General features: G+C 35.1%; 1 protein-coding gene across 1 annotated transcript; it reads left to right on the forward strand.

Annotated features, from left to right (window-relative positions):
• Positions 1-347: 347 nt before the first annotated feature.
• On the forward strand, positions 348-1,563 carry LOC140877755 (uncharacterized). The gene is made up of 3 exons (XM_073281332.1): positions 348-635; positions 754-979; positions 1,121-1,563. The coding sequence occupies exons 1-3, from the start codon at positions 348-350 to the stop codon at positions 1,561-1,563; spliced, it is 957 nt and encodes a 318-aa protein (XP_073137433.1).
• Positions 1,564-17,416: the final 15,853 nt, after the last annotated feature.

Consider the following 17,416-nt stretch of genomic DNA (forward strand, 5'->3'; position numbering starts at 1 on the left):
ACACTTATGGTGTACCCCAATTTTGATATAGAGTCACCCATCTCTTTTTAAGTGGTATTGTATATGTTGACAATCTAATGTTTTCTCTGTTTTGTTAAGTACTTCTACCAATGGAAACGCGACGTAGAAACATTATCCTTATCATATTGGTGCATTGTATGTTGTTGGGGAATCTGTTGATGGTATGTGTTTTAGCACGACACTACAAGAATGTAGTAGCGAAACGAAGACGTGTCACACATAGAAGAGAAGTGTCTTACAATATGACACAAAGAATAAATCAACAAATTAATCATTTACATAGGATCACTGATGTTGGCGATGCTCAGTGTGTTTTGAATTTACGAATGAATCGGAATGCCTTTGCACGATTGTGTTACTTACTAACTAATGTCGGAGGGCTGGTCGAATCTAGATATGTGAAGGTAGAGGAGAAGGTTGCTATGTTATTATCCATTCTAGCACATCATAAAAAAAACAGGGTTACCGGACATGATTACATGCATAGTGGTCATACAGTTAGCAATCATTTTCACGAAGTGTTGGCCTCCATATTGAAACTACACCCTATACTTCTGGTCAAGCCTATTCCTATTACCGAAGACTCTTCAAATGACACTTGGAAATGGTTCAAGGTAATTATGATATATTTCATATTTTTTTGTAAAATAGGTTTATAATCTCATTTAATTCCAAACATCATCATCATGATATTAAATTTTGGTATTTACACCATCTGACAATTAATTTCAGGGTTGTCTCGGAGCATTGGATGGTACATATGTAAGTGTGCATGTTCCAAAAAATGAGCAGCCCAAATTTAGAACAAGAAAGGGTACTATTGCCATAAACGTACTGGGTGTTTGTGATCATAATATGAACTTCATTTATGCGCTTTGTGGTTGGGAGGGATCAGCAGCAGATGCAAGGGTGCTCCGTGATGCTGTGACACGATCTGAAGGTCTCAAAGTTCCGAGAGGTAATATTAACAAGTGTGTACAGTTAATGCCTCTATAAATATGTGTTAATTGGCGGTGAGATTCATAGTACTTTACGGTGCTTGAATCTCATAATTCTCATAAATTCAGATCTATAATTTCCAATGATTGTTTTGTGACAGGGTGCTATTATTTATGTGACAATGGATATGCTAACGTGGAAGGGTTCTTGACACCATATAGGAGAGTACGCTATCACATACATGCTTGGGCCAATTCATCTATTGGGCCTCAAAATTACAAGGAGTGTTTCAATGCCAAACACTGTCGTGCACGTAATGTCATAGAACGGGCATTTGGGCTGCTTAAAAAGAGATGGGTTGTGCTTCGATCACCTACATTTTATCCTTTGAAAATTCAGAATAGGATGATAATGGCTTGTATTTTATTGCATAACTTTATCCGAACTCAAATGCCCAATGATCCTGTTGAAGAAGTGGAAGATACAACATGTAGTCCTACACATGGCCCAAGTGATGATTTTATAGATAATTTGACATCTTCTCAAGCTTGGGACACTTGGAGAGACAATTTAGCAAATTCGATGTATCAAAGGGAGGCATGAAACAGTGTTTTTCATCTTGCTGAAATTTTCTATGTTCTTATAGTGATAGATTAGTTGATGTTGTTATTAGTGTTTGATCAATGTTTCGCTTGTTTGACTGATTATGTTTGGATTCTCATCATGTGTAATATAATCAAAGCTTTATTTTATTCAATGTTTGGTCATTTTTACTCATACCGTATGCTATCCAAGTCAGTATGCGTGTTCCCACGTCCTTAGCTAAAATATATTTATGTTTAAATTAATGAATTCCGATTATATGCAGGTCATCACACATTGGTTAAATACACAGCTATGGAATCTGGTCCAAGCATTTTCAATGCAAAGGGAAAAGGAAATAAAACTGAAAAAACACGTCGTACCTGGAGCGTGAGAGAGGAAGAAGCCCTTATCGAAGCTCTAAAAACATAATCAGTATGTGATTTGGCGGACTACTCAAGAATCATTCTTATTGAGGATGGAATGATGTTCTTGAACTGGTTTTGAGTTGATTGATATTGAATAGATGGTAATGTGTATTCGTGACTATATTCTCAGATTTGAAGAATGAAAGAATACAGATTCGACTTGCGAAGGATTTGATGACGAAGTGAAATTCTCCAACCATGAAGTGTTCATGATGAATTAAGCTAAAGTTGGAAGATGAATTTGTGTGAGGATGATTCAGATATGGAACATCGTCAACTCGAGAATGACAGGTATAAGACGACATCGAGATTTAGGACTATGATACTCAAGATTGATGAATCTTGAGTAGTCCGCCAAATCACATACTGATTATGTTTTATTTTTGATTGAGAACTTGTTATTGTTCTTGTTGATCCATCACAGGTAGTGGATCTTTATTTGATTATGAAATGAGATAAGATATGAATTGATTCTTTGTCAAGGTCGGATATGACCTTATTTTCTAGTCTGATGAGACGACGATAGATGGATATCCATGTCAAGATCGGATACGAATCTTGATGACAACGAAGTGATAAGAATCAATTCTTGAGATAGCGCGCTATATAAATTCGAAGGATAGATTTGAGATTTTTTGATTTTATATCTTGAATCGATATATGCGTTATTTACTCTAATTGTTGAGTCGATTATGATTAGAGTCGATATGATTTATTTAACGCTTTATATGTCGATTATACTGAGAATTATATTCTCACCGGAGTTTATCCGGATGTTGTCTTGTTTTGTATGTGTGCATGACATCAGGTGGGGCAAGAGCTTGTCATAGATGATGTGATAGCTCACGAGAGAAGATTAGCACGTGAGGACTCGGGTTTTAAGCTGAAGAAGAGTAGTTAGATAACATCAAATTTAGTGAAGAACTTTAGATTTGAAGTTCGTTTATGACTTGTTGAATAGCTCATTGATTTGTATTTATACGTTATTCATTCGACGTAAGAATTACATTATTTGATACTTTAGACTTTGTACATGTATATATGCATGTTCTAGAACTGATAAACCTTGAATTGAGTTGATTTGGTTTGAGATTTTTTTTATGCCTTGAATTGAAGTTGACAGCAATTGAAGTTTGCTGTTTTTTTTTTCGGAACAAGGTACCAGGATCGATCCTGGAAACTTGTAGGATCGATCCTGGCACAAGAATTGATCTAGGCAGAAACTTGCATAAAGTCCCAGGATCGATCCTGGATTTTCCCAAGATCGATCCTGTCCAAAATTTTAAAAAATAAAATAAAAATTTTTTTTGTGCCTTGCTTTGATTATTCTTTTAAATGATTAGATGAATTGTGTATTAATCTTTATTTATCTTACGATGAGATTAGCAACCCGAGGTCCCCACATAAATTGATAAGCCAGTAGTCGGTTGCCCTCATGCTAAGGTGACTCAGTTTGGTTTCGAAACTGGACCAGTCAACTGACTCAGTCTGGTTGATAAACTGAACTAAGTCAACTGTACTTTTGTATCAACTGATCTTATCATTTACATTGATTATCAATTGACTCAATATTTGATTCCACAACAAACAAGGTGAACCAATATTAGTATATATAATCTCATTTAAAATTTGTACGACATTCCTCGATTAATAAGATATGGCGATTCAAATCTTTTTTGACAAGAACAGAAGGTTCATGTTATTTACACCTAAATTTTAATTTTATGCTATTTTGGTGGGAGAGTATTATTTACACCCAAAAAATGTTAATAACACTCCACTTTATTTATAAAATTTATTACTCGAAAAATTCACCCTTATTTATTATTTTTCTTATATTGAACTCTATGAATACAACATATTATTCTATGATTAATGAATAGTCCGAATAGACTAATCAGATTTTGCAGAATACACTGTACGAGATGTGACTAACAAACAGCTAGCTATTCAGATCTGTGAAAAAGATAGAGATATGATGAAATTACAGGAATGCTTAAAATCTATTGTCAGGATTAAGACTTTAGATTTCTTCGATAGAATGTGGCATCGATTGATTGACTGATGTTATGAGAGTTGGTTATATGTGATTGCATTATACCATTCATCGATTGATGGATTATCTGAGTTGATTTTCCAGATGTTGAGAACATTCTCAAAACTTTAATACCTGATTCGGTATTACTTGATTTGATGTGTTGCCACTAGATGATTATAATTCCTGTAATAGCTATTGAGTCGATTTGGAGATAATGCTATGATGATACGATGAGAAAGAAATCCGAATTCTCTGTGTTGAAATGCTACTACCAAATATAACATCAGATCAGACATGATTTGTCGATATCAGATCAGATTTGATTTGAGACACACAAAGATTTTGAAGATGAATCTGTACGAAATGAAAACAGAGAAGAAGAATTAGAATTAGTAATTGAATTATAGATATAACTGTTGAAGCTGAAACTGATTAGTTAAGCGGAAAAGTTATTCTTGAAACATCATTCAATTCAGAATAGAGAAAGAGCAGAGTTGAATTTACAGATTCAAAATATGAAGTTGAATACTGACCTTGAAGCAATGAACTGAACGACAGCATAGACTTGATATATGTTCTATACAGAATATCGAATGATATTCAAAGCAAAACAAGCTTTCATTGAAGTTGAATTTCTCTGACTGAATGGTAGACAGAATTGATGATGTTCTTGGTCAGCTTGATATGATGGATCTGATTTGTTCCACATATTTAAGTGAAGGAAGTATCAATTCGATTTTTCCTATGTACTTTAATCAGATGAGATAGATATTGAAAAAATTTTGAGTTAAGTCGATTAGTCGACAAATCCTTGATTGAAGAAAGAAACAACTCAAAGAGAATTCTTTTCAGTGAATTAAAGTACAAAGGAAGAGATGAAGAGATAAGATACGAAGATTAGAGTTGGATGATTGAAGTGAGAATCACTTCAGATAATCATTCAGTATATCAGATTGAATAGTTCGATTGACTACGATTTCGAGGACGAAATCATTCCTTAGAGGGGAGGAATTGTAAGGCCCAGAAATATTAAATTATTAATTATGGGATTTGAGAATTAAATTCCATATAATGGGCTAATATTGATTTGAGAAGTTATGGTAATGATAGATTTAATTTCCGAGCCAAAAATATTTAATTTGGAATTTTTCGGATTTTGAGAATTAAATTCCGAGAATTCTTAAAATTAAAAGAATAAATATTCGATTTGAATATTTATGGAATTTGAGATTAAATTCCATATTTCGGAAATTAAAGAAGATTAATTTTGAAGATGAAACCCGATCAGGGGTTGATTTGAAAATATCGAAGATTCAAGGGCTAAAGTGCAAAAGGCCGGGGATTATTGATTTAATCCGAATTTATTTAATTTTAATTCGAGTATATTTAATTTGAGAATATTTAGGATTTAGATTTAAATTCTAATATTCTTAAATTATTTTGGATTGAAATTGAATTAAAACGAAGGCCGAGGACTGAATTGCAATTAATGAAGACTTGAGGGACTAAATTGCAATATTGTTTGAAATTATCTAAATTGAAAATGGATTACTCAGAACACTTACGTGCAAGTAGAAAAGAAATGAAGGGAAGGAGAATAGAGCAAGTCAACACTTCTCATTTCTTTTGATTTCGATTTGTTCAAAACCCCGTAACTTTTGATCCGTTCGTCTGATTTTAATTCGAAAAAGTGTTTTGGAATCCTTGCAATGAAGGCTATGATTTGATGTAAGTATTTTTTATATTTTAGTCAGCTTTCGAAATGAGAAAGGATCAGAACTCAGAACTTTCGTTGATTTATTGTGTTTTGAGTTTGATTTCGAATACGGTTTGACGATTTGATGTTGTATGCATATATCATAATTCCAGCTTTTGTTCCAGCATGTATTTCGATTTAGGTAGTTGCTGATATGCTATTCTTGTGCTGGTTATAACTGATATGAGTTGAATTTGCTGATGTGTTTATTAGAAATGAAGTCGATATTGTTCGGTTACCAATTTTCAATCGTTACTCCGCCGAATTTGAGATTTGAAGCTGTTTTGCTAGCTGATTTTTGACATGACATATTCTTGAAGATGTTAGGATGTTATTAGTATATATAATCTCATTTAAAATTTGTACGACATTCCTCGATTAATAAGATATGGCGATTCAAATCTTTTTTGACAAGAACAGAAGGTTCATGTTATTTACACCTAAATTTTAATTTTATGCTATTTTGGTGGGAGAGTATTATTTACACCCAAAAAATGTTAATAACACTCCACTTTATTTATAAAATTTATTACTCGAAAAATTCACCCTTATTTATTATTTTTCTTATATTATAGGATTTTGATTTGACCTTAAAAACACAAGAACAAGAATTTTGCATATTACCGAAAATAATTTTTATGTTCTAAAATTTTTAGCAATCTTTATTTTAAAGATTGTTAATTTCATTTTCATATTAATATGTATTTTATATTCAATTTTGGTAAGTAAACAACATTTTTCTTCTTTTGTGTTTAATTTTCATTATAACTTAAAAAGTTCCTTTTTAATTAATCATAATATCTTTTAAAAACATTTTTAACAAAATTTTTATTTTAAATTAAAAATTATTAATAAAATTAGAGCTAATACATTTGTGTATAGGCATTTTTCAAAATAAAAAAATGTAATTTAATATTTAATGTTTGTCTGTTACATCAATAGAGTTCAAATAATATCTTTATTCTACTTATATTTATGTCATTAATCACTGTATTATATATTATAAAATAAAAAATATAAATCAGATATTAATTTTAATTTTAATCTTAAATATACTCGGTATATATTTTTATAAAAAACTTAAATAAAAGTTTTATTTTAAAATTAAACAAATTTAGTGTTAATATATGATGGGATCGGTTGAGGGGGTAAACTTAAACTATTCGATAAATTGAAGTCTCGAGTTACTTTAGCAGTTAACCCTCAAACTAATTTAATTGGTTCAGTTGAGGTTGGTCAACTGAATCTTTTTCTTCTCGTGTCTCTATGTTAATTTGCAAATAAGTTTGTTGTGCGAAATAATGAAAACTAACAGATTGAACTTGCTAAGATGGACTGTGTGTGTGTGAAGATGGTGAACTGAAGATAAAATTGCACAGGGGTTGTTTATGGATGTTCAGAGATTTCAAATACTCCTACGTCATCCCTTCTTCCACCTCGAAAAGATTCACTCTAGAAGAATTTGACTATTACAATACACTTGCAACAACCCACTCCAAGAATAGGACTTACACACACTGTCTATCCCAGAACTCCTAGAAACAACCAAGAATACAGTTCACGACTGCTTCTTGATACAATGAGGTTTGCAGCACCTCAACTGATTACACTTGTTTTTACACAACACTTGTTACAAAACTTAGCATTGATATCCTTCACTATGCAAATGTGCTCTTTCATGTTCATCGGCTCTTAGAATATGATCTTGAATTACGCTTTCTGTTACTCAACTGATGTCGGTAAATTGAAGATACCTCTGATATTTGTAAGTGTGTATGAGAGTATCTTTTTGTAAGCCGGTGATTTGAAGTGTCCCAAAGATGGGTATTTATACTCGGTGGATAACGGCTCATTTGAATTCAAATCAATGTTGTTAACTTGTCTCTTCCGCAAACATTACCTGACACGATGGTACACTGTTGTGTCTCCGCTTTCGACGCTTGGTCTTGTACGGAAATTTTTATCCATATGAGTTCCGTTGAATTGAATTGTCTTGCCAAGATTCTTGATCTATTTTGGCTTCAGTTGAGATATAGTCAAATGATTTAGTTTAGCTCCGTGAACTCATGAATTGAGTTGTCTTCATACTCTCAGTTTAACTCTGCTGAACTGCTCTGATAGCTGAGTGAAACTGATTCTTAACTCATCGTGTTCAGTTTATCTCTTTCCTTTGATATTCTAAGATCAATGGTCAACTCAATTGATCTCTTCATTTTGGATTGAGAGTTTTGTTCAGTTTGTGTTCTTTGTGCTCGGATCCTGATAGAGTTAGTTGATCTTTGATGTAGACTGAATTATGTCAATATCAAAACTCTGTATTTCCAACAATATATTTGTGTATTAGCATTTTTCAAAAAATAAACGTAATTTAATATTTAATGTTTGTTTGTTACATCAATAGAGTTCAAATAATATCTTTAGTCTAGTTATAATTATATCATTAATCATTGTATTATATATTACAAAATAAAAGGATATAAATAATATATAAATTTAATTTTAATCTTAAATATATTTGGTATATATTTATATAAAAAACTTAAATAAAATTTTGTTAAATCAATTTTGTTTACATCTCAAATATTTTTTTTATTTCCATAAAAAAACCGTCCAAATTTTTTATATATCCGTGCTAAAACTCGGTAGGACTACCAAAGATGACTTCATTTAGCAAATTTCTCATGTTCTCAAGAGAAGACTTTGATGGCTGGAAGATAAGGATGCAAGAACACTTGTTTGCTTTAGATGATGACATTTGGTATGTCATCACTAACGGTATCATTGCCATTAAAAAGACCAATACAACAATCGTGATGACAGAAGGAGCTCCCCAAAGTGTTGAAAAGCCTAGAAGCGAATAGAGAACTGAAGACAAGAAGAAGGCTAATTTGGACAATGTCGCTAAAGACATTTTATACAAAACTCTTGACAAAATAACTTTAGTAAAATCAATATGTGCAAAACTGAAAAAGAGATATGGGAGAAACTCATTCAGCTTTGCGAAGGGAATGAACAAACCAAGGAGAATAAACTCTCTGTGGCAACACAGAAATTTGAAAAAATTTAGGTGAAGCCTGGAGAATCTATGACCGAATTTGATGAAAGAGTAAGTAGTATCATTATCGAATTCAATGCACTTGGCAACATGTATCCAAACCGAGAAGTAATCTTGAAGGTTATCAGAGTACTTCCCAAGGAGTGGGATGTCAAAACAATGGCAATGAATGAATCAAAAGACTTGAACAAGCCTGAACTCCATGATATATTTGCTTATTTGAAAGGATACGACTTTGATTTGAAAACCAGAGAGGAATATCAGTCTACCCCTCAGTTGACTAAAGCTCTTGCAGCAATAACAGGAACCATCAGAATCTGTGTAAAGGACAATAGAACAGTTGAGCAGTGATGCCATGTCACTGTTTGTGAAAAAGTATGGAAAATTCCTACGAAATAATCAATGAGGATCTCACAGAAGAAATTATCAAAAGAAGGATTGAGTCGATGAGTCAAAAGCATGCTTCAATTGTGAGAAAACTGGTCACTTCATAGCCGACTGTTCAAAGCCCAAGAAGGATGAGAAGAAGTCAACTGATAAGGAAAAGAAGCCCTATGAGAAGAAGAGAAGTTCAAGAGATGACAAAAAATTTTCTAAGAAGAAACATGAAGCTCTAGTTGCTTATAAAATCAAAGCTAAGTGCGTTGAGACTAATAGTGACTCATCCGAGTCAGACTACTCCTCTAGTTTGATTGATGATGAAGAAGTTAACTGCTTGATGGCCAATGATCTAGAACTGGAGTCTACTAGTGAGCAGGTATTTGTATTTAGCTCCGATGAATTTACACGAGATGATTTGATAAATACACTTCACGATATGAAAAACGAGTACCAAAAATTCTCTATAGCATTCGAGGAATTTAAGGAATATCAACATGATCTGCGAGACATGTCGATTGAACCCAAGTGGGAAAAATCAGTCGAGAAAATCAATCTAGAAGTAGAGATTTCTTAACTGAAAATTTCGAATGAGCAAGTCAAGATAAGTTACAAGAAGCTTACTTTTGAAAATAAAAAATTGAATGATTTGGTAAGATCTTGGAACAAGTCTTTAGTCTTGCTAATCGAAATGCAAGATTTGCAAAATAAGTTGGAGACAAAAGTGGTATCGGATTTGATAAAAATTATTGCATTGGTGAGCCGAGTACTCTCCCAAAACTGAACATGTGCAAAGGTAATACATACACTTTGTAAAGTCCACTATGAGACATGAACATGGAGAAATTGATGAAAAACCTATCCCTCAAGTTGAAAGGCCAGTTGACAAGACAAATGGGAAAAAGTTTGGAATCGGTTTTGTTGAAGGGAATTCTAGAACCAAGCCAAATTGGATGCCTAATCGGTTCAATTTGTCAAGGAACAATTCTATGAGAAGAAACTGTTGGGGATCGAATACGTGTGTAGAGGGTGGGTGAATACAAACTTATATTAATCTTTAATTCTAATGAAATGTGATTGAGAAAATGTTAGTTTACTCAACCGATTTTCTGTTAGCTTTCTAGACGTATAAGAGCTACTTATGATAGTGTGGAAACAACTCTTAATATGCTAGATGATAATAATGGAATAGTGTAATGCAGTAACGTAAGTAAGCACAGATATGTTTCTGGATGTTCGGAGCTCAATCTCCTACGTCACCCCTCCTTCCACCTCAGAAGGATTCACTAGAAGACTTTGGTTATTACAACGTCTGCAATACATCCGATCCAAGTTAGGACTTATCCAATGCCTAAGATGGAACTCCTAGATTCACAGTGATAAGATTTAAAGCTCTTATCAAACTTTTCTTCAGTTGGTGATGATAAACGTCTAAGTTTCTTGAAGACTTAAACTCTCAAATCCTTGTAGTAGATAGTGTTCTTCAAACAACAACTGGATTTGAGTAACCCTTGAAAAGATCTCCTTATAGATCGGATAAGTTTTTTTAGCTAAGGGTTGAATGAGTGGTCGAGTATTCAAAATAGATTCAAGAGCTCAAGTATGCAAATTCTTTGTAAGCGTGGCACACCTTTTTTGTAGAGAAGCTCTGATATTTATATCAATTTTCTTCAACATCTTCTCTTCTGTTCAACGGTAGGAAGGCGTCTAAGATGTCAGATGTCAATATGTGATAAGAATGCAGTGATAATATCTTCTAAATATCTTATACTAGGAGCACCTTTAAGTCTATTCAATGTGTTTTCACATTAAATACTATTTATGGCTTTCTCAATTTATCAAACGGCTCCTTAAATTCTTTGTCATTTGCTTTTAAGTAGTCTTGTCAACTTTCCGAGAACTGGGAATCTGTGACTTTTGAATGTGGCGCCTTTGAAGTTCAGTAGATACCTTAGCCGGTAGATATGTCTTGTTTGGTTGACAAGTAGCAGTTGACATGTTTTAATCAGCTGATACTACTAATTTCAGTTGATACCTCTTAGTCAGCTGATGTCTTGACATGGGTAGATTACCTGTCTATACAAGTAAATGGCGGCCGATCTAAAACAACGATGTATTGTTTTGTTATCACCAAAAGTTAGGATTCAACAATTTCCCCCTTTTTGGTGACGACAAAACCTAGGCCCCAAAAATCATTATGAAGAAAATTTATGAAATGAATTCACTGCGAAGATGAATTGCATTGATACATGTCATGTTACAAGCAATCATTGATAAAGCGCAATAAAAACCTATTACACCTATGTTGCTAAAATAAAGTAAATATACCTTATTTCCTTTGGCGTTTGGTGTCAACTGATTTTCAGGATACTTCCCCCCTTTTTGACATCACAACAGTTAAGATGAGAGATAATCTCTCCAAGTTGAGCACCGACTGTGGTTTGGAATGAGTCAATACGGGAGTCAATGTGAGCAGTCAGATCAGCCTGAAGAACTGATATTTGAGCGGAGGTGTGCTCATTTGTGCGACGAACAGTTTGTGATACTTGTTCGGCAATAGTATCCATGGCCCAAAGATTGCGTTCTTTGTAGTTTCGCAATTCAGTAACGCATCGGCCGAGCTCAGAAGAGAGACTGTTTAGATGAGATGTAGTAGCCCGGTTCCATTTTACAAGATTAAGTGATTTTAAAAATGTTATAAAATGACATATAATTGTAAGAGTGGGTGCCCAGTGAGCCAACTGTGTGGCTATGGGCTTTGATGACTCTTTGTATAAACAATCTTTTGTTTAATATTATTTACACTTTTATGGCAATGACTTTATATTACTTCATATTGTTATATTGTGATATACTATTGTTGTTTTGATAAAGACCTTGAATATACTATAGTGTATGTAAGATGTGGTAGAACATGGAGATGTCTATCATGAAATACATCTTATAGTCACTGTATATTCTAAAAACCGTTCCTAGTCGATTGAGCCGTCCGATAATAAGGATAAGGATCGCTCGAGTTTGAGACTAGCATTTGCGATGCGGAGTACCACGTTTCATTGGTAGGGAACATGGAGATGTTCGAAGCATGCAAATGGATATTCATAGGATGAATAATCGAACTACCCTATCCGGACTTTCCAAGTGGTTATCACTTATCGAGTGGATAAAGTCCGCGGTTTTGGTTGTACACCATTAGTCCTTACGACTTGAAACATCATGGAGACTCTATATGCTAGTGCTGTGCTTTGACTCGTTTACCGACTCTATGGGGGTCATCAGGTGTCAAGATTGGGTACAGTTACGACACATATAGGAGTCAATGCATTGTTGTCAAGGATTCACCACATACTTGCGAGTGTGGATATCCTATGCGATCTGAGGAGATATTAGTGTGACAAATCTCTGGCCAGAGTACTTGATGTGATTTAAGAAATGGTTTCTTAGTAGCACATGCGATGTCACTAATTTGATCTTCAAGATGTATTGCATAGTTATCGAATCTTGAGCGACTCTCGATATACCAATGGTTGTTGATTCGATCGGGATATATGGATGAAGGGACCGTACTGTACGCTAACCAAAATCTACTGGTTCTTGTAGGCACTATCAGTGATACCTAGGGAATCATGGGGCGATGTTGCTAGGCGCTTTACCTTGATTCGTTGGGCAAGTCGGAAAGTGTTGTTCCGAGTCACAAGGAGTTGTGAGCCCACGGCTAGCTGTATCCCTGAACCATTGAGGGTCACACAGTGTAATGGAGTTTTAATCCCCGTTGAGATAGTTAAATTTAAAGAGTTAAATTTAATGAACTAAGGAGTTGGACTTCTTAAATAAGAGTAAGGGAGTAGGATTTCCTAAAATGACATAGGGATGGACATTTTTGGAAACCACTGAATTCGGATTCAGGAAAATTTATTTTGACTTTAAAATGTGCAGAAATGGTTTCTGTGCACATTGGTGAAATTGGTTCATCAATCGGAGTCACGATGAATTTTATATTAATTTCTGAACGTGCGGGCTTTGCTTGTCGGGCCCTAACTTATGATTAATGGGCCCTAAGGTGTTAGTGGCCTGCATTATAAATAAGTTATTGCAGTACAGAAATTACACACAACAGGTCATAATTTTTGAGACAGGATTTTCGAAACCCTAGCCTCCTCTCAAAAGAAATCGGCCGAACCCTCCCCCTCTGTCCGAGAAATTCCGGTCTGTGATTTTTAATTGCAGTCAGGAATAACGAATCAGATTCGTTTAATCTCTTCGCAGAAAAACTTCTGATAGATTTTCTAGTGCAATCTGTCAGAGGGATTTAAACCCCATTCGTGGACCTGATTGAAGGAGTTCATCAGTTCCTGGGAGATACAAGAAGCGCAGAGAAATCTGTGTGGTGTCCATTAATCTCGATTCGAGATTGAAGGTAAAATTTAATTAATTGTTATTTGAATTTTACACACACAATAATTTAATCGTTGAACGGTTGATACCCACACCATGGAATTGTTCCATGATAAAATTTTTAAACTTCCGCTGCACCGGGTATCAATTGTGATTGATCTGACCGCCAGTTTTTCCAACAGTGGTATCAGAGCCAGGTTGCTCAGATCAAACGATTAAATTAATCAATTGTACAAAATTTTTGAGTCTCGGTTTTTGAAACAAAATAAATATTTTTAAATAAATTTTTTTTTTTTTTTTTTCGGGGCAAAACCCGGGCAGCGATTGGATCGCTGCCCGGAGGGGGCGGCGATGGTCGCTGCCCCCGGGGGAGGCGCACGGCGCCGCCCAGGGCAGCGCTGTGCGCTGCCCAGCGCAGCGCTGGGCGCTGCGCAGGGCAGCGCTCGGCGCTGCCCAGGGGCGGCGCTCGGCGCCGCCCAGGGCGACGCACGGCGCCGCCCAGCGGCGGCGCCAGGCGCCGCCAGGGCAGCAATTGTTGCTGCCCTAAGGGGGCAGCCGGGCTGCCCCCGGCCCGCGCCCCGGGTGCGGGCCGGCCCGGGAGTGTCCCGGGCGGCCCGCGGGAAAAATTAAATTTTTATTTAAAATTAATTTTAATGTGATAAAATTTTATTTTTGGTCCGGTCAAAAATTGTTTTTGATTGGTTCACGAGATTTCGGATCGAATTGTTCGAGTCCGTAAATTTTAAAATTGATTTTGGATAAATTTGAATTTTTGGAAAATTTTAATGTTTTATCCGTAAATTGAATTTTGAAATCAATTATTTTGGTACAATTGATGATAAGATATGATCTTATGATATATTGAGTAAAATATGATTTTATTTGTAAAATTGGATTTTATAGATAAAATATGATTTTATTTGATATAGAGATAAAATATGATTTTATATGTGAAATGAGATTTTATATATAAAATATGATTTTATCTTGTTTAAATTTGAATTGCCACTGCATGTTATCCAATAAATTAATTTTGAATTAAATGTTATTGGATAAGGATGATCGATTGCCATGACCAATTTTGTAGGTGTATGTTAGGAATTTACATTTTGTTTTTATTGTTGTTGGTTTTATTAATGGGCCTGGTTTATGGCCCGATATGAATGTCATATGTAATAAAAGTGGGCTTGGTTTATAGCCCGTTCCCACCCCTAAAAATGTATCCCCTACTTGTCATTGTTATTTATTGTAAATGCATTAGATTTAGTGGGAGATCAAGATTTGAAGATGGTGGGCCCAGCAGACAATAAAGACTGAAGAAATGTAAATTGGAAGCACATGTAATAGGATTGCATTGCATACTGCATATTACCTAGGATTGGACTAAGACCCGTGATTGGCAACCACGGGTCAATTAGAAATGGAATCGATCATCCTATATAATATTTGATATTATGATTGTATGCATGTTTAGACATATTTGCGTGAATCCGGCAAGCATGCAATAAAATGAATATGATGAGACAAATATTTTTATAATTAAAAATCCCTCATTTTAAATATGATTTAAAATTTATATCAAGATAAATAAAGGAAATTTAAATTTGTTTAAATGTTCCCACCTTCCATCAACGGTCAATGTATGTGATGCTACCCGCGGATACGGTCCGGCTCATATTATTGGGGGGGCCCGTCCGTCGGAAAGCTGTACATTGGATCGACAAATGTTGTAAGTTGGGTGGAACTCCCATGGGATCGGCTCATATTATTGGGGGATCCACATGGCGACCGTCCATCACAACTTAATATTGATGGGTCATCTTGACATGTCACTTTAAACGGCGTCATATTATTGGGCCCTTATTGGACATGAGGTAAACACATGGGGGTTGCTTTGGAAGCAATTGGGCTCTACCTTTTGAGAATTATGGTTGGCTGATATTATTCGGGACCATAAGTTTGTCAATTGGACTCCATGTTCTCACTAAGGAAAAAGTTTCCCGTTTTCACTAGAGGGTGGTGAAATCGTTAAAATAGTGGGAGTGAGATTCATAAAATAAAATTCGCCAATTTTATGTCTTAGTAAATTATTTAAACAATCATCGATAATTGTCTGTTTTATCTCAGTAATCCACATGTTTCTGTTCTCCAACAAAACAAACTTATTGACGCAAACAATACAGAATGATTCCATAAGTTAAGATTGTCCTAAGTTCGGAAAAAGATTTTCTAAGTGTTAGAAAAGGCTTCTCCGAAAACAGCCCCGGCTGATGTAACTGCCGAAAGGTTGGCCGAATTAGAGAAATGGTTGGACCATGATCTCAAGGGCAAATGTTACATGCAAAATTGGACAAGTCTAAACAAGTTTGCCATCACTGCAAGAAACCCGGTAATTGGAAACGTAACTGCAAGGAATACCCCAAGCAGTTGCGAACTGCAAAGGGTATGTTTTACATTGAAATAAATGTTTTTCTTAATACTACTTCTTGGGTATTGGATACCAGATGTAGATCTCATATTTGCAATGAGTTGCAAATGATAACAAGAAGTAATAGGATAAGGATGGGTGAGACCCAGTCAAGGCTCGGGAATGGTTCCAGAGTTAAATCCATAGCTATGGGAAATATTTATTTTTTGCAGAACGGTTTTAAGTTACTTTTGATAGATGTTTTATTTGTTCCAGATTTAATTAAAACATTATTTCTGTTTCTATGCTAGATAGAGATGGTTATTCTTGCAATTTTGTGAATGAGATTTGCAATATTTACAAGAATGAATGTTTAATTGGAAATGGACAATTTGAAAACGATCTATACAACTTAAAACTAAAAGACGTTCCAATGAATTATGTTGATAAACCGGCTACAACAAACAAAAGGAAAAACGATAGTCAAAACCCGGCAAACCTATGGCACGCTAGGCTAGGTCATATTTTCTCAAGAAGGATGAACAAGCTAGTGGGAGAGGGCATGTTTGATATGTCTGATATTAACTCTCTACCTACTTGTGAATCTTGTCTAAAAGGAAAAATGACTAAATCTCCTTTTAAGGGGAAACCTGAGCGTAGACAAAATCTGTTGGATTTGATCCATATAGATGTTTGTGGTCCATTTAGAGTAGAGGCTCAACATGGCCACACCTACGTCATTACCTTTACTGATGATTATTCAAGGTATGGGTATTTATATTTGATGAAATATAAGTCTGAAGCATTTGAAAAGTTCAAAGAATTCAAGGCTGAAGTAGAAAACAAGCTAGGTAAAAGTATTAAAGCACTTCGATCGGATCGAGGTGGAGAATACTTGAGTACCGAGTTTTTGGACTATCTGAAAGAGAATGGGATTCTCTCTCAGTGGACTCCTCCTATGACACCACAGCTTAATGGTGTATCGGAGCGTCGTAATCGAACTTTGTTGGACATGGTTCGATCTATGATGAGCTTCACTGAGCTTCCACCTTCGTTTTGGGGCTATGCGCTTGAAACGGCGGTATTGTTGTTGAACAACGTCCACACTAAAGCAGTGGACAAAACACCATACGAGTTATGGAATGGCAAAGCTCCTAAGTATTCGTACTTGAGGATTTGGGGATGTCCTGCTTACGTGAAGCGGACAGTGGGAGATAAGTTGGATAGTCGATCCAGCTTATGTTATTTTGTAGGGTATCCGAAGAATTCAATCGGATATTATTTCTATTATCCTGCTGAAACAAAGGTGTTTGTTTCTAGGAATGCCACCTTCTTGGAGAAGGAGTTCTTATTGGATAAGAAAGGCGAGATGATGGAACTCGAAGAAGTTCGAGAAGAACCCGAAATACAAAATAAC

This window comes from Henckelia pumila, chromosome 2 (assembly GCF_033568475.1).
Source record: "Henckelia pumila isolate YLH828 chromosome 2, ASM3356847v2, whole genome shotgun sequence".
In the NCBI taxonomy this organism is placed as follows: Eukaryota; Viridiplantae; Streptophyta; class Magnoliopsida; order Lamiales; family Gesneriaceae; genus Henckelia; species Henckelia pumila.